The sequence below is a fragment of the Hyperolius riggenbachi genome, chromosome 9 (assembly GCF_040937935.1).
Source record: "Hyperolius riggenbachi isolate aHypRig1 chromosome 9, aHypRig1.pri, whole genome shotgun sequence".
In the NCBI taxonomy this organism is placed as follows: domain Eukaryota; kingdom Metazoa; phylum Chordata; class Amphibia; order Anura; family Hyperoliidae; genus Hyperolius; species Hyperolius riggenbachi.
In genome coordinates this window covers 275,337,607-275,364,880 of record NC_090654.1, presented here as the reverse complement: position 1 = coordinate 275,364,880, position 27,274 = coordinate 275,337,607, and the positions used below count along the sequence as shown (strand labels likewise).

Sequence of the window (27,274 nt, the reverse complement as noted above, 5' to 3'; positions counted from 1 at the left end):
TGCCCTCTAGTGACAAGTGACCATAAATACACATGACACCAGTACTAATTAGTAGCAAGGAAATGTAATAAATAAGAAATAAAACATGTGCTAAAATATATTAGCCTGGAGCACTTGCAAGCCTCTAAAAAAAATTGGCCGCTAAAGGGTCACAAGGCGAACGAGAACATCTGGGCAACACCCGTTCATGTAAATGCAAATGGCAGAGCATTCTTTCGCCACAAACATGGCAAACATCTTCATCCATCACTAATGCTTAGCTATTCAAAAAAAAAAAAAAAAAAGGAAAAATGTAGATTTCAAATGTACGTTAATAAACACAATATATTGGCCCCGAGCCAAAGATCCAGACTTTTCTCCTAGAAGATCGTGTTTTATTTTCTGTTTAAAATAACTTTTCAGCACTTGCAATAAAATAAAAAAAAAATCAGTTAAAAATTCCTGTCAAAGTTAGTAGTATTTTCTTGCTTGCTGCCTGGCAACTTAAAGAGGAACTCCAGTGAAAATAATGTAATAAAAAAGTGCTTAATTTAATATTATTATTATAATAATTATGTATAAATGATTTAGTCAGTGTTTGCCCATTGTAAAATCTTTAAAATCCCTGATTTATATTCTGACATTTATTACATGGTGACATTTTTACTGTGGGCAGATGATGTCACCGGAAGTACCTGCTGCTTGCTTTTTTGGCAGTTGGAAACAGCAGTAAACAGCCATTTCCCACAATGCAACAAGGTTCACAGACAGGAAACTGCCAAGAGTACGTACTCAGAATTTCTTTGTGGGAGGGGTTTCACCACAATATCAGCCATACAGCGCCCCCTGATGGTCTGTTTGTGAAAAGGAATAGATTTCTCATGTAAAAGGGGTATCAGCTACTGATTGGGAAAAAGTTCAATTCTTGGTCGGAGTTTCTCTTTAAAAGGCAGTTTATTGATAAGACTAGTAAAAAAAAAGGCCCGCACGTTAAAAAACGGGCGCTAGGTCACAGCCGCTACCCCCCGCAATGCGCGCACATTCGCGTCCCGCTTGCTCGTTCCCCACCACTGTCTGAAGTACATGCACACCGGGAGCTGCTTGCTTGGCAGTTGGGAAAAGCTGTTATTTCCCACAATGCAATGAGAACCTCTGTAAACCACAGACAGCAGACTGTCAAGTCCGGCCCTGTGTCCTAACTGCCCTGGCTGCGCACATGCTCAGTACAAAAAAGCCAGGGACACACCGACAGGAAAGAGGATGACGCAGGGACAGTTAGGTTTTATTATAGAGGATGTGATATCACCTAGTAAAAAATGTAGGAGAAAAGGGCAATTGGATCAAACCCACTATATACTGTCAGAGTATTTCAACAGGAGGGGCTTGCCGCTGCTATAGCACCCCATAGCTAAGCAAATTTTTTTTCCCTTTAAAATGCACATAAAGAAAAATAATTCTCTTCTTACCCCCCAGAGCATCTCCACCATTAATGGAGATGCTCTGTAGGTAAGATAAAAATTATTTTACTTTATGTGCATTTTAAAGGTAATAAGAAAAAAAATATTTCTCAGATTTCAGCCTTTATAGATTTAAAATAAAATGTGCTATAATAGACACGTTTTATTTGCCCATTTGTCATGGTTATTACAGCATTTAAACTGTGTTCCTAGTACAATGCTTGCCGATAATACTTTATTTGGAAATAAAGGTGTATTTTTTCCATTTTCTACTATATCAATAATTACAAGCCTTTAGTTACAAAAATAACAGTAATAGCCCTCATGACATACATGTTAGAAGTTCCTGAGGTAACTATTCAGGTATTTATTTATTTATTTTTTAAATTGTGTAATTTTTTAGGGAGTAACTATGGGGTAGGGGTGAAAGGGGTTAAAAACTAATAAAAATGTATTTATTTTTATACATAATAGTGTATGTGGGTGTAGTTTTATTTTTTTGTCCACAAGATGTCACCACATGTAATTCCAGTGTATTGTGAACAGTAGAGATGGCCCGAACCTCCGATTTTAGGTTCGCGAACCCCGTTCGTGAACTTACGCAAAAGGTTCGGTTCGCAAACCGCAATAGATTTCAATGGGGAGGCGAACTTTGAAAACTAGAAACATTTATGCTGGCCATAAAAGTGATGGAAAACATGTTTGAAGGGGTCTTACACCTGGAGGGGGGCATGGATGAGTGGGATAGATGCCAAAAGTCCCGGGGAAAAATCTGGATTTGACGCAAAGCAGCGTTTTAAAGTGAACCTTAAGTGAGAAAAAAAAATTGAGTTTTACTCACCTGGGGCTTACCTCAGCCCCCTGCAGCTGATCGGTGCCCACGACGAGTCGCTCTGATGCTCCGGGTCCCGCTGGCGGCCACTTTCGGTTTCGCCGTCAGGACCCGTCAGGCTGGGGAACGCGGCTGATACTACGCGTTCCCAGCCAAAATAGCACCCCTATGCGGCCATATGTCCGCATAGGCACCCGTATGCGGACATATGGCCGCATAGGGGTGCTATTTTGGCTGGGAACGCGTAGTATCAGCCGCGTTCCCCAGCCTGACGGGTCCTGACGGCGAAACCGGAAGTGGCCGCCAGCGGGACCCGGAGCATTAGAGCGACTCGTCGTGGGCACCGATCAGCTGCAGGGGGCTGAGGTAAGCCCCAGGTGAGTAAAACTCAATTTTTTTTTCTCACTTAAGGTTCACTTAAAGGCCAGAAATCACATTGAATGCTAAATTGCAGGACTAAAGTGCTTTGAAACATCTTGCATGTGTATACATCAATCAGGTAGTGTAATTAGAGTACTGCTTCACACTGACACACCAAACTCACTGTGTAATGCACCGCAAACAGCTGTTTGCGTAGTGACGGCCAAGCTGGACTGGTGCGCACCGTGGCGATAGCGGTTTTCAAGGCCGTATGGTCGCCGGGCTGTGGTAGCTCAATGATAGAACAACAGTGACTGTCCAGCTGATCAAATTTGGTCTGTCCACAATGAAGCAACAACCTTATTATCTTCTTGTATGTAGGTAGGCATAGGTAGGTGCCCCAGTATAGGTAGGTACGCATAGGTAGGTGCCCCAGCAGTTAGCTAGGCATAGGTAGGAGTCCCAGTATAGGTAGGTAGGCATAGGTAGACGTCCCAGTATAGGTAGATAGGCATAGATAGGTGCCCCAGTAGTTAGCTAGGCATAGGTAGGAGTCCCAGTATAGGTTGGTAGGCATAGGTAGGTGCCCTAGTATAGGTAGGTAGGCATAGGTAGGTGCCCCAGTAGTTAGCTAGTCATAGGTAGGAGTCCCAGTATAGGTAGGTAGGCATAGGTAGGAGTCCCAGTATAGGTAGATAGGCATAGGTAGGTGCCCCAGTAGTTAGCTAGACATAGGTAGAAGTCCCAGTATAGGTAAGTAGGCATAGGTAGGTGTCCCAGGATAGGTAGATAGGCATAGGTAGGTACCCCAGTAGTTAGCTAGGCATAGGTTGGAGTCCCAGTATAGGTAGGTAGGCATAGGTAGGTGCCCTAGTATAGGTAGGTAGGCATAGGTAGGTGCCCCAGTAGTTAGCTAGGAATAGGTAGGAGTCCCAGTATAGGTAGGTAGGCATAGGTAGGTGTCCCAGTATAGGTAGGTAGGCATAGGTAGGTGCCCTAGTATAGGTAGGTAGGCATAGGTAGGTGCCCCAGTAGTTAGCTAGGCATAGGTAGGTGCTCCAGTATAGGTAGGTAGGCATAGGTTGGTGCCCCAGTATAGGTAGATAGGCATAGGTAGGTGCCCCAGTAGTTAGCTAGGCATAGGTAGAAGTCCCAGTATAGGTAGGTAGGCATAGGTAGGTGTCCCAGTATAAGTAGCTAGGCATAGGTAGGTGCCCCAGTAGTTAGCTAGGCATAGGTAGGAGACCCAGTATAGGTAGGTAGGCATAGGTAGGTGCCCTAGTATAGGTAGGTAGGTAGGCATAGGTCCCCGTATAGGTAAGCAGGTGCCCCAGTAGTTAGGTAGGCAAAGGTAGGTGTTCCAGGATAGATAGTTAGGCAGGGCCTGGCTGGCACAGTAATAACAATTACCAAGGTCCATCTGCAACAGATAGGGCTGTATAATGCAGTGTCAGTGGGCAACACAAAAAAAAAACACATTAGGAGAACATTAGCTCTCAAAAGAGCTGTTGTGGGGTGCTATTTTAGCAATAACAATCAGCCAGGAGCAAGCTAACAAGCCTACAAGAGCCTAACTAATCGTTCCCTATGAGAGTCTGCCAGCAGCTGTCCCTTCACTAAGTAATGCAGGCACACGAGTGAGTGTAAAGCCCGGGGCTGCCTGCCTTTTATAAGAGGGTGGCATGGCTCCAGGAGAGAGTGTAGCCTAATTGGCTACAATGGGCCTGCTGACTGTGATGTAGAGGGTCAAAGTTGACCCTAATGGCGCACTATGGGGGCGAATCGAACTTCCGCAAAAGTTTGCGTTCGCTGGCGAACGCGAACCACTGAAAGTTCGCCTGGAACCGTTCGCATGCAAACCATTCGGGCCACCTCTAGTGAACAGCCAGTCGATGCTACCCTGCCAGTGGATCCAGAAACTGCATAGTATCCTCAACAAAAAATTCCTGGAGCCTGTATTTCAACATTTTCCAAAGTAAACTCTTGCGATCACAGTAATTGATAATGACTGCTTTTAGCATGAATAGACAAAAGTCCGCTTTAATCATTATTATTATTTATTGGATTTATATAGCGCCAACATATTACGCAGCGCTGTACAATAAATAGGATTACAGACAATGATAACAGGAGTGGCAGCACAATACAGGTAATAGACATTAGATACAACAATACAGGTAATAAGCAATAAGGTACAGAACACAATGCAGATAGTAGTACAATACCAGATCATTCACTGGAGTGGTAAGGTCTGTACACACGCCAGACTGGAGGCAACGACTGGTCCGTCGTCACCTCCCGCTGGGTGGGCGTTCCAGCGACAGTCCGGCGTGTGTACAGTCTGTCTGCAGACTGATACGGCTGTTTACAGATCTTATCTAAGTGCTGTGGAGCGCAGTTCCCTTCTTGCCTCTTGGGGCATTATTGATTACATCTAATGATATCGGTGGAGCGGTGGAAACGAGCGAGTGAGAGGGATTTGAGAATGATGAACAAAAACAGTGATCATTCTGGTCGGACAAGTACGGATTGGTTTACGGGACCTCTGTCCCTGTCCACCAATCCCCCCCCCCCCCCCCCCCCCCGTCACCAGGAACATTGCGATTGCGGCCTTTCGCTCGCACGATCATCAGGCATGATCAGAAGAGCCCATTTCCGTCTCCGGGACAATTCCGCATACCGTCATATCAAAATTCCGCATACTGGCACATTCCGGCGGTATTCCGTGGTATTCTGCGGTATTCCGCATGTATTTTCCGTAATTTTTATCCGGACTTCCGTAATTTTAGAATGATTGTGTCTATGTTGTCTATTTGTCAATAAAGTTGTTGTATATTACGGAAACGTGATTGAAAAGTGTACTTTCGTAAATTTCAGCCTTTTTTTACGGAAATGCTGTTTTTTTTAGATGCGCACTGTTTGGGGGGTGGCGCCCAGGCGGAATTTCGCGTCCATGAGCTTGTTGTCATGATTGGTCAACTCATTCCGCATCTCCTGATTGGTCAATTCATTCCGATTCCGATTTTCCCGGGTTCCGCATTATTCCGCATTCCGGTTTGACGTTTCCGGATTCCGCGGAACAATGCGGAAACCCCAATTCCGGCGGAATTTCGGAATTTTAGCTTCCGCGGAATTTGGAAGCTCATGCCTGACGATCATGTGCACAGCTAGTGTTGGGCGAACAGTGTTCGCCACTGTTCGGGTTCTGCAGAACATCACCCTGTTCGGGTGATGTTCGAGTTCGGCCGAACACCTCATGGTGTTCGGCCTTTTAAGTTCGGGTTCGCCCCGAACTTCTGTATGCCCCCGAACAGGGCCGAACAGGGCCCCTGTTCGGGCGAACAGGGCCCTGTTCGGCCGAACAGGCCGCAATACGGCCCCCCTATGGGGTCGCAGGCATAAGGGGGGAGCATGCCCCGATCGCGGGGGGGGTCGGAAATTCCCCCCACCCCCTCCGCTAGCGCTCCCCCCTCTGCCCGCTTCCCCATTCAAAAGTTTCAAGAAGTACCTGTATAGCGGATGGCCTGGCAGTGGCACTGTGGAGTGAGGAGGAGGAGGAGTCCGGAGAGTGACGAGTTGAGGGAGGCCGGGCAGCGGGCGTGAGGTCAGAGAAAGGGCGAGTTCCGCCCTTTCTCTGACCTCACGCCCGCTGCCCGGCCTCCCTCAACTCGTCACTCTCCGGACTCCTCCTCACTCCACAGTGCCACTGCCAGGCCATCCGCTATACAGGTACTTCTTGAAACTTTTGAATGGGGAAGCGGGCAGAGGGGGGAGCGCTAGCGGAGGGGGTGGGGGGAATTTCCGACCCCCCCCCCGCGATCGGGGCATGCTCCCCCCTTATGCCTGCGACCCCATAGGGCCCCCAAAATAGGGATGTTCGGGAAGTTCGGGGTTCGGCCCGAACATGCCGAACATCTCGGCCATGTTCGGCGAACTTTCCCGAACCCGAACATCCAGGTGTTCGCCCATCACTATGCACAGCCCCACAGACTGCATGGACAGGAGTCTCACGTCACTGCAGCTACAGCAGCACCAGCCGGGGACGTGAGACTCATGTCTGTGCGGCTGAAATGGTTAAACAAAGAAAAAAGACATAAAATCACAAAATCACACTCACTGCTCACTTGTTGTTTACTTAACAGTTTTAAAAAATATCCTGAATGTCCTTTTTGCGGGGTCGGGTCATGACAACCTTTAAATGAATGGGATCAGAAAAAAATTAGACAGTAAATATAAACTGCAAAGTGCAAACTCGCAGAGATCCATTTTCTTTCAGGAGGAGAATCAAAGCATTTACGCTGGTAAGTGACTGAAATATGAGATGGGGTGAAAGATGGACAGAGAGGATTTGAGAGGCATGAGAAAAAGTTGTCTGACCTGATAAAAAAAACTCCACCCTCCCCCTTTATTTTTATTAAAGGACAACTGACCTTGGAGGGATATATATATTTTTATTGCCTTTTAATAAAATGCACATTGCCTGGCTACACTGCTGATCCTCTGTCTCTAATACTTTTAGCCATAGACCCTGAACAAGCATGCAGATTCGATGTTTGACTGTATTTTCTGAAGGCTTGTTTCAGGTGTGTGATTCAGACACTACAGATGCCAGAAAGCTCAGCAGGACACCAGGCTACTGGTATTGTCTATGGCAGCTTCCATATCCCTCTCACTTCAGGTGTTTCGGGTTATATTAGAAAATATTTGCGACTGTTACTCTTTAAATCCCAAACTTTTGTATATAACGTAGTCGGAGCCAGTCTAGCAAAGCAGAGGTGCGCTCTTTGCGTATCTCTGCAGCAGTGTATGGAGAGATACGTAGAGGGTGCATTTCTCCTGCGTAGCGCGGCTCCGATGACGTCAGCGACGGGAGCCGGTTCTCCTAGATGCGGGCAGCGGTGGACGGCGGCGTGCGAGCGATCCGTGCGTATGGGGCTGGAGGAAGCCCCAGGTATGTATAATAGCTTTTGTTTCCATTAGCTCTGGTTCCCTTTAAGTGGTTAAATCATGGTTTAGCTCTCCTTATCTATTTATCTCATGAATTATCTCTCCTTATTTGTTTATCTCCTGCATTAGCACTCCTTACAGTTAAGGTGAAAAATAAGTAACCTTTTTACGGAGTTTTCCGTTAAAGGTGCTGCTCATACATCTAGGTATGGGAAGATTCAACTAAGAGACAGATCTCTCTCTGATCGAACATGATCAGAGAGAGATCTGTTGGCTGCCCATACACTGCAGGCTGGTGCCTGAAATAATTAACAGATAATAAATTACAGATAGAATCGCTTTTCCGATTCAAATCCAGTTATGAGCCATTAAAACATTTCCCACACTCAGATCAAGAACTTTTAAATCAATTTTCTCAAAAATGACGAGGTTTTTCTTTCCTATTGTTCCCATAGTCCTCCTTAAAGGGACACTTAAGTCAAACAAAAAAAAAATGAGTTTTACTCACCTGGGGCCTTCCAATAGCCCCCTGCAGCTGTCCGGTGCCCTCGCCGTCTCCCTCCGATCCTCCTGGCCCCGCCTGAAGCCACTTCCTGTTTCGGTGACAGGAGCTGACAGGCTGGGGACGCGAGTGATTCTTCGCGTTCCTGGCTACAATAGCGCCATCTATGCTGCTATAGCATATATCATATACCATATAGCAGCATAGAGGGTGCTAATGTGTCTGGGAACGCGAAGAATCACTCGCGACCCCAGCCTGTCAGCTCCTGTCACCGAAACAGGAAGTGGCTGCCGGCGGGGGCCAGGAGGATCAGAGGGAGACGGTGAGGGCACCGGACAGCTGCAGGGGGCTATTGGAAGCCCTAGGTGAGTAAAACTCATTTTTTTGGTTTGACTTAAGTGTCCCTTTAACACACCCTGCACATTGGGTGTTTCTAGCATGTACAGGGGCTTTGCTATTAACCACTATACTGTATATATATATATATATATATATATATATATATATATATATATATATATATATATATATATATATATAAAATGGCAGTTATAATTACGTCTCGTAACTCGGAGTTACGGGTCGTATTTGAAAGAAATTACAGATGCATTCAGAATCGGCATATGTGATCACAGCAGATCATTATTATTATTATTATTATTATTATTATTAATAAAAATATTTATTGTATTTATAAAGCGCCAACATATTACGCAGCGCTGGACATTAAAGGGAAGGTCCAAGCAAAAAAAAAAAATGAGTTTCACTTACCTGGGGCTTCTACCAGCCCCATGTAGCCATCCTGTGCCCATAGTAGTCACTCACTGCTGCTCCAGTCCCCTGCTGGCAGCTTTCTGACCTCGGAGGTCAGGGCCACATTGCATACATTTTTACGCATTCCAGCTAGTGCAGGAACAAAAATTTACGTGTTGCACCACTAACGCGTAAAAATGTATGTGTTAATGTTCCTGCACTAGCGGGAATGTGTAAAAATGTACGCAATTCGGCCCTGACCTCCGAGGTCAGAAAGCTGCCAGCGGGGGACTGGAGCAGCAGTGAGTGACTACGAGGGCACAGGATGGCTGCATGGAGCTGGTAGAAGCCCCAGGTAAGTGAAACTCATTTTTTTTTTTTTGCTTGGACCTTCCCTTTAATTTAGGTTACAGACAATATTTAGGGGTGACAAACAGCAATATGACAATACAGGAATACAAGAAAACCAAATCACACAGCACAGTATGAGTACCAGGTAATGCTTAGTCAGTCACTGCATGAGAGCATGGAGATTAGGCAAGTTAGGTTCACTCAAATGCATAGCAGGTAGGACACAAAAGGAGGAGGACCCTGCCCAAAGGCTTACAATCTAGAAGGAGAGGTAGGGACACGAGAGGTAGGGGACCAGAGATCAGCTGTGGGTTTAGAGCAATGTGAGGGGTGGTAGGCCAGAGTTAAAAGGTGAGTTTTAAAGGGCCTTCTTGAAGGTGTTGAAGGAGGGGGCTGCCCTAATGGGTGGAGGTAGGGAGTTCCATAGTGTTGGATTGGCTCTTGAGAAGTCTTGGAGGCGTGTATGGGACTGTGTGACAGTCAGGCGAAGTTCATTGGAGGAGCGGAGTGAGCGGCTTGGTGTGTATCTCTGAGTAAGATCGGAAATGTAGGTTGGACAGATTTTATGGACGGATTTGTAGGTCAGACACAATATCTTGAATCTGATTCTGGACTGGATAGGAAGCCAGTGGAGGGATTCACGGAGGGGAGCCACCCTGGTGGAGCAATAGGAGTGGATAATTCTGGCTGCCGCATTCATGATGAACTGCAGTGGGGCGACCAGACAGAAGGGAGGGAGACCAGACAGAAGGGCATTGCAGTAGTCGAGGCGGGAAATTATGAGGGCATGGATGAGGAGTTTGGTGGTGGCAGAGGTCAGGAAAGGGCGAATTTTACAGATGTAACGAAGGTGAAAGTTGCCGGACTTTGTAAGGTTTTGGATGTGGGGAGTGAAGGAGAGTGCGGAGTCCAGGATGACACCCAGACAGCGGGCTTGAGAGGTAGGGTGAATGGTAGTGTGGTTAACAGTGACCTGCACATCTGGGAGGTCCAGGGATGACCGGGGTGGGAAGATCATAAATTCCGTTTTGTCTAGATTTAATTTCAGGAACCTAGCGGACATCCAGGAGGAGATGGCAGATAGGCAGGAGGAGACTTTGTCCATGGTAATGGTGGATATGTCAGGGGTGTGGAGGTAGATTTGGGTGTCATCTGCATACAGATGATAGTTAAAACCCATGGAGGAGATAACCTTGCCAATGGAGGATGTGTATAGGGGCCCAAGGACCGAGCCTTGGGGGACTCCCACTGAGAGGTGGTTGGGGGTGGACGAGGACTCATTGAAGGCGGTCATGAAGGAGCGGTTGGAGAGGTAGGATCAAAGCCAGGCCAGGGCGAGATCGTGAATGCCCATGGATTGGAGGGACTGGAGGAGTAGGGGATGATCTACTGTATCAAAAGCTGCAGAAAGGTCAAGGAGGAGGAGGATGGAGTATTTACCTTCGGCTTTAGCTAAGGCAAGGTCATTGACCACTTTGGTGAGAGCCGTTTCGGTTGAGTGGGCAGGCCGAAATCCAGATTGCAGTGGGTCTAGTAGTGAGTTGGCATTGAGGTACTGGGTCAGGCGTTTGTGAACCAGACGCTCAAGGAGTTTTGAGGTGAAGGGGAGGAGGGAGATCGGGCGGTAGTTGGAGAGTAGCGAGGGGTCGAGGGAGGGTTTCTTGAGCAGGGGCAGTACTGTGGCCTGCTTGAAGTCTGATGGGAAGGTGCCTGTGGATAGGGAGAGGTTAAACAGGGTAGTGAGGACTGGGGCCAGATCCGTGAAGTGAGGCTGAAGTAGATGAGAAGGGATAGGGTCAAGGGGGGAGGTAGTGGTATGGGAAGTCTGCAGTAGGTGGTTGACTTCCTCAGTGGTAGTAGGAGTGAAGGAGGTGAGGGGAGGATAGGGTGGAGGAGGAGTTGGTTGTGAGCGGGTGGGAGGTGAAGATTGAAGAATGGATATTTCCTGACGGATGGAGACTATTTTGTTGGTGAAGTGGGTGGCTAAATCTGTGGCAGAGAGGGAGGAAACAGAAGGTGGGGGGTGGGTTTAAGCAGGGAGTTGAAGGTGCCAAAAAGACGCCGGGGACTGGAAGCTTGTGCTCCGATGAGCTTGGTAAAGTATTCCTGCTTCACATGAGCAAGGGCAGTGTGGAACTGCAGCAGGTTAGTCTTGTACTGTAAGAAATCCTGGTTTAGTCGAGTTTTCCTCCATTTTCGTTCAGTGGCACGTGTTTCCCTCTGGAGGTTGCGAGTATGGGTAGTGCGCCAGGGCTGGGGGTTAGGGGATCGGTTGCGGCGGAATATTGGTGGAGCAGCTTTCTCTAGGGCTGCTGAGAGAGTTTGGTGATACTGAGCTGCAGCAAGATTAGGACACTTTGGGGTGGGGAGAGTGGAAGAGAGGCCATGGAGGGAGTCAGCAAGGACCAAGATCATGGATGACAATTCCGATGTAGTAATTGCTCAAATTGGCCCGTAATTACGAGGTCGTCATGAGCATCCCTGACGGTGTCTGCATTTCATATTTGTGGCAATGGTTTCTGCATTTCTTATATATTTAGCATAATGTTTTTTGCATTTCACATCCCTGATAATGGTTTCTGCGTTTCACATCCATGGTACTCGTAATGGTTTCTGCATTTCGCATCTGTGGTAACGGTTTTTGCATTTCACATCTACTGTAACGGTTTCTGCATTTGCAGTATGTGGTGTAACAGTTTCTACATTTCACATTTGTGTGATAACAGTTTCTGCAGTTGACATTTGGGGTAAATGTTTTTGCATTTCATATGTGTGGTAAAGGTTTCTGCATTTCACATGGGGTAAGCGTCGCTGCATTTCCCTTGTGTAGCAATAGTTTCTGTTTTTGACATTTGGGGTAAACATTTCTGCATTTCACATGTGTGGGTTTCTGCATTTGACATTTGGTGTAAACATTTTTGCATTTCACGTGTGGTAATGGTTTGTGCATTTTTTGGGGTAATCATTTCTGCATTTCATATTTTAGAGTTACATCTTGCTAGTACTGAATTGGACCCTTTTTGCTTTCAGAACTGCTTTCTTTCTATATGGCATTCCTCAGATTTTGGTCATAGGGACATGATAGCCTCACTCTGCATTGTTGAGTGTTTTTTTAATGGGGGAAATGCTATGCCGTCTTATTATATGTGTGGTTTTTAAGGAAAAATGTTGTCTAGTTACCTTTGGGTCTCTTTGCCTAAATGTGTTTTGGGAAAAAAAAACTTGGGTCCTTTTGCGTTACACTATTACATTACAGTTGGCTACAGCCACATCATGGCCACGCCCATTTTCCTGGTACCCATGGCATTTTTATACCTTTCTCCCTGGTGCCCTAAGGCAGGGGTCCCCAACCTTTTCCGGCCCGGGGACCACTTTCTGACCAAATTTTTCTCCGGGGCCAGCGGGGGGTGTAGCGTCCTAGTGGACAGCGTCGTGCACAACGGGTTACCGGGGGGGGGGGCATAGCTAGCATAGTTGCCCCAGTATAGGGAGTTTAGTTGCCCCAGTATGGCTAGTACAGTTACCCCAGTATAGCTAGTATAGTGCCCAGTAAAGCTAATATAGTGCCCAGTATAGGTAGGTAGTGCCCCAGTATAGCTAGTATAGTGCCCAGTGTTGGTAGGTAGTGCCCCAGTATAGCTACTAAAGTGCCCAGTATAGCTAGTATGCCCCAGTATAGCTAGTATAGTGCCTCAGTATAGCTAGTATAGTGCCCAGTATAGCTAGTATAAGTATAGCTAGTAGTGCCCCAGTACAGCTAGTATAGTGCCCCAGTACAGCTAGTAGTGCCCCAGTACAGCCAGTATAGTGCCCCAGTATAGCTAGTATAGTGCCCCAGTATAGCTAGTAGTGCCCCAGTACAGCCAGTATAGTGCCCCAGTATAGCTAGTATAGTGCCCCAGTACAGCTAGTAGTGCCCCAGTACAGCCAGTATAGTGCCCCAGTATAGCGAGTATAGTGCCCCAGTATAGCTAGTAGTGCCCCAGTACAGCCAGTATAGTGCCCCAGTATAGCTAGTAGTGCCCCAGTACAGCTAGTAGTGCCCCAGTACAGCCAGTATAGTGCCCAGTATAGTGCCCCAATATAGCTAGTAGTGCCCCAGTACAGCCAGTATAGTGCCCCAGTATTTGCTAGTAGTGCCCCAGTACAGCTAGTAGTGCCCCAGTACAGCCAGTATAGTGCCCAGTATAGCCAGTATAGTGCCCCAATATAGCTAGTAGTGCCCCAGTACAGCCAGTATAGTGCCCAGTATAGCGCCCCAGTATAATACCCCAGTATAGCAAGTATAGTGCCCCAGTATAGTGCCCAAGCATAGCAGCCCCCACCTCCCCCCCGCGGCCGCTGCAGTTACCTTGTCTTACATTCCCCTCTCTCTCTCGCCGGAGTGTAGGTCACAGCAGCGCGCCCCGCTGCTGCTGTGATGGAGAGGGAGGAAGCAGGAAAGAGAGAACGGTTCCCATAGTAACGGCGCGCCGCTACAGGAAGCCGCTCTTTCTCTCCTGCTTTCTCCCTCTCTGTCACAGCAGCTGCAGGGCGCGCTGCTGTGACTCACACGCGTCGCTGACAAGAGGGAGAGAAGGGGAATGTAAGATACCAAGCGGCCCGCCAGAGATAACAGCAGCGGCGGCTGCGGAGGGGGCGGGGGCAAGAGGACAGTCCCGCGGCCCAACTGAAAGCGTCCTGCGGACCACCAGTGGGCCGCGGACCACAGGTTGGGGATCCCTGCCCTAAGGTGCCCGGCATCTTTTAGGATCCTAGCAACGCTCCTGACTATCACTATCCTCCAATTAAACCTTTTACCAATTACACATTGCTCTTAATAAACCTGATCCCTGGGGCCTGGGAGCTCTGTAACGTATTAACTGCCCTGACTACAGGCATATCAGACCCTGTAGCATAATGAAAGTGGGTCTATCAGATACTTAGCCATGTGCCTATTGTCTACGTTCCAACAGGATTGAAACTGAAGAGAAAAAAATGAAGACCAATCTCCTACTCTGGGTAACCATTTGTCTGACCCTCGCGTATCACGCCAGCAAAGCGAATGAGAGATGTGTCCAAGATGACGTGTCCATCGCCATTGTGGAATTTGCTGTGGATTTATATAAAAACGTTTCTTCCCGAAATGCAATCAATTTAGTTATTTCACCCATCAGCATTTACACCACCCTGGCCATGATGGCCGTCACGGCCCGACCAGCAACCCGGAAGAACATTCTGGAAGCCATGTTTCTGAATCCGGAGAAGACCAACGAAGTGCTGCATGAAGACATTAGTCTGCTGATCAATTCAACCATCCGGCGTAAACAAAGCGTAGTCATCAGGTATAACAATGATATCTTCATGTCAGGAGATGTTCATCCAAACTTTGAGGGGAACGTGACCAAGTACTACAGGGCCAACATTCACAAGATCAGCTTCGACAACCCCAAACAAGCGGTGGATGACATCAATTCGTATCTCAACAAGACAACCAGGGGCAGAATAGAGAATCTGATGGAACAGCTGAATGAGAAAACGACTATGGTCCTGCTTAATTATTTCTTCTTTAATGGTAAGCTTATTTTTATTTTTATTGTTACCTAAGTTCCAGAGATCAAAACTAAATACAAAAAATAGTTAACCAGTTCCAGATCCTTGGTATGTGTATATAGATACCCCTGTTCACCTCGCTTGCAGATCAGGCGCGTATATGTATGCATTGTTTCCATTCACAATCGCTGTATACCCGTCCAGAGCCGGTACAAGGTCCTCCAGCACCAAAGGCTGAGACACCAAAGTGTGCCCCTCCATCCCTCCCACCCCAGCTGTCACACACTGATTGCTATTAGACTAAGAAGCGCCCCAGGGCCTCCAACACCTTAATCTCTAGTTATCTGGCTTGCAGTCACTTCCATGTATCCCCTTTTCTTATTTCTCTCTTCTTCAAACACAATAGTGAAATGATAGCTAAGTGAGATATGTGCCCCCTCCTACACTGCGCTCTGAGGCTGGAGCCTCTCTCGCCTCTGCTTTGGACTTGCCCTGTTCCCATCCTTCCATGATTGGAGAATGCGAAACAGCTGTTCTCAACCCCGATCACCATGCTTGTGATGAATGGGAGAGGGACGCAGCTCTCATTCATAACCAAAAGAAAACTGTTACACACACATTAGTTCCTACTCTTAACAGCAGACGGAGAACTAAGTGTAGTGCCATCCTGTGGCCAAAAAGTAAGATACACCCAAATACACTTTAAAGTGGACCTGAACTCTTGCACAGGACAGAATGAAAACAGAGAAATGCTGCCTGTATATATTTAGAGAGTTTAAAGTAAACACAGGAAATTCTAATGGGAAAAATTTAGATACTTACCTCGGGAGAAGAAAGGTGTACGTATTAGTATGCCGCCGGTGAGCTGGGCACAGGGTGAGTTGAATAAAGGCTCACCCTGCTGCCACTCAAATCCCTGGTGGCGTAAAGTACTATTCCCCCTCCGAGTCATAGCAACTCAGAGGGAGGTGTAATGGGGGGGCCAAGTGACAGGCACAATAAAAGTGCGGGGATCACGTCCTAGGAAGCCACCGGACCCAACAGGGTTTAGGGCTGGATTAAAGGAGCGGCCATTATTTTAAAGGAGCGCACGTAAGTTACCAGCGCGCACGCTACGCAGCACTACCACGCGTAGTGTGCGTGCAGAGAAACCCATATTGTTCAATTTAAGTGCAACTTAATGAATCAACCCCCATATTTGTTGAATTGTAGATCTAGAAAAATTAGATTGCAATGCAACAATTGGGGGTATTTTTAAGCATAGGCATTCCAGGCCACTGCTTGAAGTGCCATTGGTCCTGGGGGCTCCCCAGATTAGGCCCCGCATACCTAAGCATCATCTGAGCTAAGCCCCACCTACCAAATTAAGCCACGCCCCACGGGTATTTATGCCTCCTTTTGTCTCCCTTTGTGCCTCCTTCTGTCCCCTTGCACCTCCTTCAGTCCCTCGTGCCATCTCTGGCTTCCTGTGTGTCCCTCTGTCCCACTGTGCCTTCCTCTGCCCCCCTTTGCCTCTCTCTTTCTCCCTTTTGCCTCCTTTTTTCTTGTGCCACCTTCAGGCCCCCTGTGCCACCTCTCCCTGGATACCTACTATGCGTATTGCTGCCTGCCCTGACCTCTTGCCTGGATACCTACTATGTTTATTGCTGTCTGCCCTGACCTCTTGCCTGGATACTGACTATGCTTGTTACTACCTGCCCCGACCTCTTGCCTGGATATGGATTACGCCTATTGCTGACCTATTTTCTGGATACCGACTATGATTACTGTTCTGCCTAGAGCTGGACTTTGAGATGACTCTGCACTGAGGTGTCACCATTCTTTCAATCACTAGCTGAAGTTATCCTAGGTGTGACCTGGTTGGCACTTGGCTTCTAAGTCCAGGGCAATCCCCTCGGGTCGTTATTGGCGAAGACCCATGGTCACCTAGACTCCACACATGGGTAATGCTTTGCTCACTAGTGGAAGGTTTTACAGTACTCTAAATCCTAACAGATTAGATAGTCAGACCCATTCCCTTTATAGATAACCAGATGTGCCCCCAGTCCCTCCCCAAGTTAGATAGCCAGATCAGATCCAGGAATTAGCCAGCCCCCGGCATACGTATAGTACGGCTGTTGGTGAGTTGGGCGGAGGGCGAGCCAAATGAAGTCTCTCCCTGCTGCGGCTAAACTCCCCGGTGGCGTTAAATACTATTCCCCCTCTGAGTTGTACAACTTGGAGGGAGATGTAATTCAGGGTCTGTTGATTGCCAGATCCCCAAATTACTCTTGCGTGGGGCGTGCATCATAGCATTGCTGCTATGACGGCGTCCATCTTCGGCGCTTAGCATTAGCGCCGAAGTAACCCGCTTCGACCCCCTGTCCTTTCCCAGTTCAGATAGACAGATGTGTTCCCAATATTAGCCAGTCCCCTCCCCAGTTTAGATAGCCAGATGAGCCCCCGGTTTAGGCAGCCTCCTCCCTAGTATAGATCGTGACAGTTAAAAATGGCGCACAGCACCAGGGGAACGAAAACGGCGCCGCATAGACTTGCATTATATAACGCTATTTAGCGTTATAAGTGTTAAAAAATGGCGCAGGCAGTGTGCTTTATACTTATAACGCTAAATAGCATTATAAATCTTAAACAATGCAGAGGCCAGAGGGGATCGGGGGGAGAGAGACAGCGGGACACTGGAGGGAATAGGCATCGGGGGAGGCTGTGTGTAATATACATACATTACCTTGTCCTGGCCGCCGATCGCTCCTTCCCTCCGCTCCTGCACTTCTTCCATTAGTTTACTGTAGCCGGCCAATCACCATGTGGTTTCAGTCTCCGCATGGTGATTGACTGGCTGCAGGACTACAAGCAAACAAATGGAAGAAGTGAAGGAGCGGAGGGAAGGAGCGATCACCGGCCGGGACAAGGTAATGTATGCATATTACACACATCCTCCCCCGATGCCTATTCCCTCCAGTGTCCCCCCAACCCCCGCTGCCTGTACTAGCCACCAGCCCCCTGCATTTTTTAATGGCCCACCGTTCCACAATAAATGTATCATAAAACGCTATTTACCGTTTTAATGTATTTACATTAAACCGGTCAATTGCGTTTTATGATACATTTATCAGTAGAACGGTGCGCCATTTTTCTCCCTGCGCCATTTTTAGATGGACGCAGTATAGATAGCCAGATCAACCACCCAGTATTCGGCAGCCCTTTCCCCAAGTTAGATAGCCAGACAAGTCCCCAGCATTAGGCAGCCCCTTACCTTAGATAATTACATATATAATCATATAAGCCAACAGTATTATTCATCAGCCCCCTCCCCAGTATAGATTGCCAGAAGAGCCCCCCTGTATTAGCCAGCTCCCTTCCCAAGTTACATTGCCAGATGAGTCCCCAAGTATTAGGCAGCCCCTCCCCTAAGTTAGAGAATCATATTAGCGATATGTTTATTCTTCTGCTGTAGAGAAAAACCGTTACTTCTTCCCAGCAGGCCTGGTTTCTCCATGTAATGACTCCTTGGACATTCTCTGATACATACTTCCCAAGAATAGTGATAAGGATTTCAGGAAACCAGAAAAACAGATTCCTGTCATAAATTGCCATAGCAAAATTCCCCCATATCCTGTCGAGGGAAGAGATCGAATCAAATATTCTTTATTAAACCTAGAAAAAAATAATATTTATTTCTACTATATTTCTATCCTTTCTATAAATTCCAGTCACATCAAAATTATCTGGATGGTCGCTGGACTTAACCTAAAGGTGTGCAAGCAAGATGCGTTCGTCTTCCACCTTCTGTCACAAAGATATGTTTTTGTCTAAAATGCGACATAATAATTAACCCATGTCTGATATCTGTGAACATAAGAGAACATTCGGAATCCACTGCTACCATACTCTGTTTGATCGGATGAAATGCCCCAGAGATATGATAATTCCAGATATTTCATATCTCTTTCTCCCTCTAATGACAGGGGTGGAACTGGATCATGTGGCAGAGTCTGCCCATCTCTCATTACAATCTCCACCCCCCAGCAGAGAAAGGGTTATATTGCTGGACACAAAGACTGTCGGAGTTGATGCCAATCCATATCAGCATGGATTTGCTAGCCCAACTGGACCTGGGTTTTTATCTTTGGACTATTAACCACAAAACTTTCCTTCTTCTTTTTGGGCTTACAATTCCCAAAGGACATGGTAATTTCATAGAGTGCTCAAATTCTATCCAGTTACTATTTCAATTTTTATTCTAATTTTTTTTACTATATTATTCTGTTCAATGTTACATACATTTTGTCATTTTTGTGTGATCTTTTGTGCATGTATTTTACTGTAAGTGCTTGTTCTGAATATCCTCTGCAAACAATCCTGCCTTTTGGAGAAAACGTTACCATAACTGTTTTATTGTTATATATTGTTATCTCTAGAGAGGTTGTTGAACTAACCCCTTTTCCAACAGGTCCAGCTAGGTCTAGAACAGCATATTTGCATGCTTATGCGAATTGGTGGCAGTTTACCTAATCTCTATACGAGATTGTAGATTGTATCAACTGTACATACAATCCAAATTGTATTGTGTGTGGATTCACTAACCAATCCAAAAGGCTACTTTGCCTGCAGTGCTGAATGCCTTCAGAATTCCCTCAGTGTCTGAGGGTTGAATGGTGATCTGCGGGAAAGGGAACAGGAATTTTAGGGTGATGTCATAGGGGTGGGCACATAAGCACCCTCAGGGCTGTGTGTAGTGTTGGGCGAACACCTAGATGTTCGGGTTCGCGAACGTTCGCCGAACATCGCCGCAATGTTCGGGTGTTCGCGCCGAACTCCGAACATAATGGAAGTCAATGGGGACCCGAACTTTCGTGCTTTGTAAAGCTTCCTTACATGCTACATACCCCAAATTTGCAGGGTATGTGCACCTTGGGAGTGGGTACAAGAGGAAAAAAAATATTTGAAAAAGAGCTTAAAGTTTTTGAAAAAATTGATTGTAAAGTTTCAAAGGAAAAACTGTCTTTTAAATGTGGAAAATGTCATGTTTCTTTGCACAGGTAACATGCTTTTTGTCGCCATGCAGTCATAAATGTAATACAGAGAAGAGGTTCCAGGAAAAGGGACCGGTAACGCTAACCCAGCACAAGCAGCAGAACACGTGATGGAACAGAAGAAGGCGCAGGAGGAGAAGGCCACGCTTTTTGAGACACAACATCCCAGGCCTTGCATGAGGACAAATAGCGTGCGGATATAGCAATGCTTTTTGTCGCCATGCAGTCATAAATGTAATACAGAGAAGAGGTTCCAGGAAAAGGGACCGGTAACGCTAACCCAGCACAAGCAGCAGAACACGTGATGGAACAGGAGGAGGCGCAGGAGGAGAAGGCCACGCCTTTTGAGACACAACATCCCAGGCCTTGCATGAGGACAAATAGCGTGCGGATATAGCAATGCTTTTTGCCGCCATGCAGTAATAAATGTAATAAAGATGAGAGGTTCAATAAACAGGGACCGGAAACGCTAACCCAGCAGCAGCAGCAGCAGCACACGTGAGGGAACAGGAGGAGCCGCAGGAGGAGAAGGCCACGCTTTTTGAGACACAACATCCCAGGCCTTGCATGAGGACAAATAGCGTGCGGATGTAGCAATGCTTTTTGCCGCCATGCAGTCATAAATGTAATAAAGATGAGAGGTTCAATAAACAGGGACCGGAAACGCTAACCCAGCAGCAGCAGCAGCAGCACACGTGAGGGAACAGGAGGAGCCGCAGGAGGAGAAGGCCACGCTTTTTGAGACACAACATCCCAGGCCTTGCATGAGGACAAATAGCGTGCGGATATAGCAATGCTTTTTGCCGCCATGCAGTCATAAATGTAATAAAGATAAGAGGTTCAATAAACAGGGACCGGAAACGCTAACCCAGCAGCAGCAGCAGCAGCACACGTGAGGGAACAGGAGGAGCCGCAGGAGGAGAAGGCCACGCTTTTTGAGACACAACATCCCAGGCCTTGCATGAGGACAAATAGCGTGCGGATATAGCAATGCTTTTTGCCGCCATGCAGTCATAAATGTAATAAAGATAAGTGGTTCAATAAACAGGGACCACGCGGCAACGCTAACCCAGCAGCAGCAGACGTGATGGAACAGGAGGAGGCGCAGGAGGAGAAGGCCACGCTTTGTGAGACACAACAACCCAGGCCTTGCATGAGGACAAGAAGCGTGCGGATAGCATGCTTTGTACCGCCATGCAGTCATAAATGTAATAAAGATAAGTGGTTCAATAAACAGGGACCACGCGGCAACGCTAATCCAGCAGCAGCAGACGTGATGGAACAGGAGGAGGCGCAGGAGGAGAAGGCCATGCTTTGTGAGACACAACAACCCAGGCCTTGCATGAGGACAAAAAGCGTGCGGATAGCATGCTTTGTACCGCCATGCAGTCATAAATGTAATAAAGATAAGTGGTTCAATAAACAGGGACAACGCGGCAACGCTAACCCAGCAGCAGCAGACGTGATTGAACAGGAGCAGGCGCAGGAGGAGAAGGCCATGCTTTTTGAGACACAACAACCCAGGCCTTGCATGAGGACAAAAAGCGTGCGGATATAGCAGCAATGCTTTTTGCCGCCATGCAGTCATAAATGTAATAAAGATAAGTGGTTCAATAAACAGGGACCACGCGGCAACGCTAACCCAGCAGCAGCAGACGTGATGGAACAGGAGCAGGCGCAGGAGGAGAAGGCCATGCTTTTTGAGACACAACAACCCAGGCCTTGCATGAGGACAAAAAGCGTGCGGATATAGCAGCAATGCTTTTTGCCGCCATGCAGTCATAAATGTAATACAGATGAGAGCACAATTGAAGGTAAAGAGGCGCCCTGGTTGAAATAAAAGCATCTAAAAACAGCTTAAAATCGAGGAAATAATATGAGGTGGCTTACCTCAATAACGAAATCCTTGTATATGGCAAAAGATTTTTATTTAGCACAGGCAACGCGTTTCGCGGGTCCAAGCCCGCTTCATCAGGCCAATAAAAGTGCCAAATGAACAAGTCGATATGGCAAAGGGAGCCTCCCTTTGCCATATCGACTTGTTCATTTGGCACTTTTATTGGCCTGATGAAGCGGGCTTGGACCCGCGAAACGCGTTGCCTGTGCTAAATAAAAATCTTTTGCCATATACAAGGATTTCGTTATTGAGGTAAGCCACCTCATATTATTTCCTCGATTTTAAGCTGTTTTTAGATGCTTTTATTTCAACCAGGGCGCCTCTTTACCTTCAATTGTGCATAGCTATACCCCCAAACAATCTGTGTTTGAGGGGTGGTGACAGACCACCTGTGGGTGCCCCACAGTGGACACCTGTCCCTACTTTTTCAAGGAGAGCGACCACATCCAGGTCCCGGCTGGGACTACCCCGAGTGGAGTCGGGTTTATGGTCTCCACCTGCTTCCTACGGTTGGTTGCCCTTGCAACCTCCTTTTGTGAGTAGTAATTTATTGAAATTTCTTTTTTCAATTGCATACTAATATACTACACTATTGGGCTCCCGTATTTGTCTCCTATATTTTTTTCCCTGCAAGGTGCTGAGACACCCCCACTACACTACATACAGATGAGAGGTTCAATAAACAGGGACCGGAAACGCTAAACCATCCCAGATGTTCATTGGTCATGTTACTTGGTTGGGGTCCTGGAGTGTTGCGTAGTCGTTTCCAATCCAGGATTGATTCATTTTAATTTGAGTCAGACGGTCTGCATTTTCTGTGGAGAGGCGGATACGCCGATCTGTGACGATGCCTCCGGCAGCACTGAAACAGCGTTCCGACATAACGCTGGCTGCCGGGCAAGCCAGCACCTCTATTGCGTACATTGCCAGTTTGTGCCAGGTGTCTAGCTTCGATACCCAATAGTTGAAGGGTGCAGATGGATTGTTCGACACAGCTCCGTCATCTGACATGTAGTCCTTGACCATCTTCTCCAGGCGATCGGTGTTGGAGGTGGATCTGCATGCTTGGTGTTCAGTGGGCTGCTGCTGCATGGGTGTCAGAAAATTTTCCCACTCCAAGGACACTGCCGATACCATTCCCTTTTGGGCACTAGCTGCGGCTTGCGTTGTTTGCTGCCCTCCTGGTTGTCCTGGGTTTGCGGAAGTCAGTCTGTCGGTGTACAACTGGCTAGAGGAGGGGGAGGATGTCAATCTCCTCTCTAAAGTCTCCACAAGGGCCTGCTGGTATTCTTCCATTTTGACCTGTCTGACTCTTTCTTCAAGCAGTTTTGGAACATTGTGTTTGTACCGTGGATCCAGAAAGGTATAAACCCAGTAATTGGTGTTGTCCAGAATGCGCACAATGCGTGGGTCGCGTTCAATGCAGTCTAGCATGAATTGAGCCATGTGTGCCAGAGTCCTACCAGAATCCTCATCATCCTCTTGTGAGCGTTGTGATAGTTGTTGTGATGCATCATAGTCGTCACCTTCCTCCTGGTCTGCTTCTGCTGACCATTCGCGCTGAATTGTGGAAGTCCAACGTGCACCGCTCTGGCCCTCATCAGTGGTGGCAGGAAATTCCTGCTCCAACTCCAGCTTTTCCTCCTCCTCTTCTTCGTCATAGCTGCTGGGGCCAGCGTTCCCTGAGGCGGATGGCCTGATGTTGGTACCATCACGCTGATCGTTTTCTCCTTCAGATTCCCCCAGTTGCATCATGACAGCTGTTTCCTTGATTTTCAACATCGACCTCTTCAGTAAACACAGCAGTGGTATGGTAATGCTGACTGAAGAGTTGTCACTGCTCACAAGCAACGTGGATTGCTCAAAATTTTGGAGGACTTGGCAGAGGTCCAACATGTTGGCCCAATCGGATCCACAGAAGCTTGGCAGCTGTCCGGATGCGCCTCGGTACTGCTCCGTCATGTACTGGACCACTGCACTCTTCTGCTCACAAAAGCGGGCTAGCATGTGCAGCGTACAATTCCAGCGCGTAGGGACATCACACAGCAAGCGATGGTGGGGGAGATTGAAGCGCTCCTGCATCTTGGCGAGTGCCCCCGAAGCAGTACTGGAATTTCTACAATGTTTGGCCACTCGACGCACCTTCAACAGAAGATCGGCCACGCCTGGGTATGTCCTCAGGAACCGCTGAACTACTAGGTTCATCACGTGCGCCAGGCAAGGGATGTGTGTCAGCTTAGCCAACTTTAAAGCGCGAATGAGATTACTCCCATTATCACACACAACCATGCCCGGTTTCAGGTCCAGTGGTGCCAGCCACAAATCCGTCTGTTCCTTTATTCCCTTCCAAATGTCCTGCCCTGTGTGCTGCTTATCCCCAAGGCAGATCAGCTTCAGCAACGCTGCTGACGCATGCCAACAGCTGTGCTGCACTGCTTCCACGATCCTACTGCTGCTGGTGCTGGGTTAGTGTTTCCGGATGAGGTACAGCTTTGAGATGCGTTGGAGGAGAAGGAGTCAGAGAGGTAGGTGCTGCTGTTGTTATCCAGTGGGAGGGACGGCGGTGCAGCTGTTTGCGGCGTGGGCAACACCCGCGCCGTAGCAGGTGAGGAATCGCTGCCAGGCTCCACAAGGTTTACCCAGTGCGCGGTAAGGGAGATGTATCGACCCTGGCCGAACGCACTCGTCCAGGTGTCAGTGGTGAGGTGAGCCTTGCAGGCAACGGCATTCTTCAAGCTTCAGGTTATTTTGCTGACCACGTGCTCATGCAACTCAGGCACTGCAGAGCGCGCAAAGTGGTAGCGGCTGGGAACCACGTAACGTGGGATGGCCACTGACATCATGCCCTTGAAGCTGTTTGTCTCCACCACTCGATATGGCAGCATTTCGCAGGCCAGAAGCTTGGCTATGCTGGCTGTTACTGCCACGGCCCGGGGGTCATTTGCTGGCAATTTCCTCTTGCATTCAAACATCTCCGACACAGACAACTGAACCGTAGCGCTGCACACGGAAGGGCTGTTGGTTGTTGTGTTTGATGAACACTGGGAGACCTCAAGAGCACTACTCCGGAAAGTGACAGTGTCAGCGTCGTCTGATGTTTGTGAATGTTGTGAACCACGCAATGGCTGGGCTACTGCTGCTGCTGAGGCGGGTCTGGTGGTGAGTCTGGTGAACCCAAGGGAGGCAGTGTTGCTGGTACCCTGTCCTGCCGCGTTTGCCCACAGAGTGGGATGTTTGGATAGCATGTGGCGGCTCATGCTGGTGGTGGAGAGGTTGTTAATACTTTTCCCCCTGCTCAGGCGGGTCTTGCACACCTTGCAAATCGCCATGGTAACATCCTCAGTGCAGTCTTCAAAGAAAGCCCAGACTTTGGAGCACCTGCCTTGCTGGCGATTTCTGTTTGCTCCTCTTTTGCCTCTCACTTGAACTTCCACGCTTGTGGTGCCTGAAATTTCGCGCCGCCTACCTTGTGGCACAAGGCGAACTCGTGCAGCAGTGGGTTCTTCAACAGACTCATCTGTGCTGCTGCTACGACGGCGATGTTCTCGTTCACAAACAAAATCTGGGTCTCTGTCCACATTGTCCATACCCTCCTCTTCCATCTCCTCAAACTCGTCATATGTCATTGTGGGGGGCCGCCGCCGTGGAGTAGAGCTCCCCAGAACAACCTCTGCGCAGCTCACTCCAACGTCGTCTTCCAGATCTTGTCGGCCGACCTCCTGCAATTGCAACCCCTCCTGCCCAACTTGCTCTGGGATTTGGGTTTCTGAGTCCTCCTCGGACTCGCCTTGTATTTCAGTGCGCGGTGCATTTCCCACAGTTAATGGTTGTGAATCCGGGCACAACATTTCTGGCTGTTCCTCCATTGACCTTTGAAAGGTGGAAGTTTGTTGGGCTGGGAATAGCTCCTGCGAATACCCCATTGTGTCCTGAGGTAATTCATCGGACTGGTTATCTGGCAGTTGTGTGCGTGGTGTCGCTGCCGGTTGTGTCAGCTTTGTGCCCACTGGCTGCTTGTAACTGGCTGAGGACTCGGACCTCGTGCGTGATGTGCTGGTGCTGCTTAACCCACTGCTGGACGCTTGAGAGGTCATCCAGTGGCAGTACAGAAATGCTATACAGTGGCGGGTGAGCGGTGTACCACTATTCCCAGCAGCGACACAGAGCACAATGCTATACAGTGGCGGGTGAGCAGTGTACTACTATTCCCAGCAGACACAGAGTGGCGGTAAACAGAATGCTATATAGTGTGGCTGAGCGAGGTACACAGAGTGGCAGTAAACAGAATGCTATATAGTGTGGCTGAGCGAGCGGTGTACTACTATTCCCAGCAGACACAGAACAGTAAACAGAATGCTATATAGTGTGGCTGAGCGGTGTACCACTATTCCCAGCAGCGACACAGAGCACAATGCTATACAGTGGCGGGTGAGCGGTGTACCACTATTCCCAGCAGCGACACAGAGCACAATGCTATACAGTGGCGGGTGAGCGGTGTACTACTATTCCCAGCAGACACAGAGTGGCAGTAAACAGAATGCTATATAGTGTGGCTGAGCGAGGTACACAGAGTGGCAGTAAACAGAATGCTATATAGTGTGGCTGAGCGAGCGGTGTACTACTATTCCCAGCAGACACAGAACAGTAAACAGAATGCTATATAGTGTGGCTGAGCGAGGTACACAGAGTGGCAGTAAACAGAATGCTATATAGTGTGGCTGAGCGAGCAGTGTACTACTATTCCCAGCAGACACAGAACAGTAAACAGAATGCTATATAGTGTGGCTGAGCGAGGTACACAGAGTGGCAGTAAACAGAATGCTATATAGTGTGGCTGAGCGAGCGGTGTACTACTATTCCCAGCAGACACAGAACAGTAAACAGAATGCTATATAGTGTGGCTGAGCGAGGTACACAGAGTGGCAGTAAACAGAATGCTATATAGTGTGGCTGAGCGAGCGGTGTACTACTATTCCCAGCAGCGACACAATGACTGGGGGGACCCTGGCTAGTGTGGCTGGAGCGCGAACTACCCTGCCTGCCTACCCAAAGCTAAACCCACAGACAAATGGCGGAAATATGACGTGGTTCGGGTATTTATTTACCTGAACCACGTGACAGTTCGGCCAATCAGAGCGCGTTCGGGTCCGAACCACGGACCCGTTCGGCCAATCACAGCGCTAGCCGAACGTTCGGGGAACGTTCGGCCATGCGCTCTTAGTTCGGCCATGTGGCCGAACGGTTTGGCCGAACTCGAACATCACCCGAACAGGGTGATGTTCTGCAGAACCCGAACAGTGGCGAACACTGTTCGCCCAACACTAGCTGTGTGCCCAAAGGCTAGTGCCTTCCCTGCCTCAGCCTATCCCTGGTCATTCCCAGGATGCATCTCTTCTGGATATCATTTTCAACATTTGCTCATTTTCAATTGCTTAAATTCCGCGCAGGCCCGGATTCACCTCACAAGAGCCTATAGGCACAGATGTTCTGGCTTCCTGGACTTCGCCCTCCATGAACTTACAGACACCCACTGAATCGCACCGCAAGTGCACTGGCTGGCTCAGCTGTCACTTTTCCCTTATTTCCCTTGCCCATCATAGGTAGCTACACGTGCTCCTTAACCACTTGAGG

General features: G+C 48.1%; 1 protein-coding gene across 1 annotated transcript in view; it reads left to right on the top strand.

Annotated features, from left to right (window-relative positions):
* Positions 1-734: 734 nt before the first annotated feature.
* Positions 735-27,274, top strand: part of LOC137532113 (serine protease inhibitor A6-like) — a 57,793-nt gene continuing 31,253 nt past the window's right edge. Inside the window, exons 1-2 of the mRNA XM_068252268.1 lie at positions 735-763; positions 14,137-14,735. Coding sequence (XP_068108369.1) covers positions 14,159-14,735 — 577 coding nt within the window. The 5' untranslated portion in view covers positions 735-763; positions 14,137-14,158. The remainder of the gene's footprint in view (positions 764-14,136; positions 14,736-27,274) is intronic.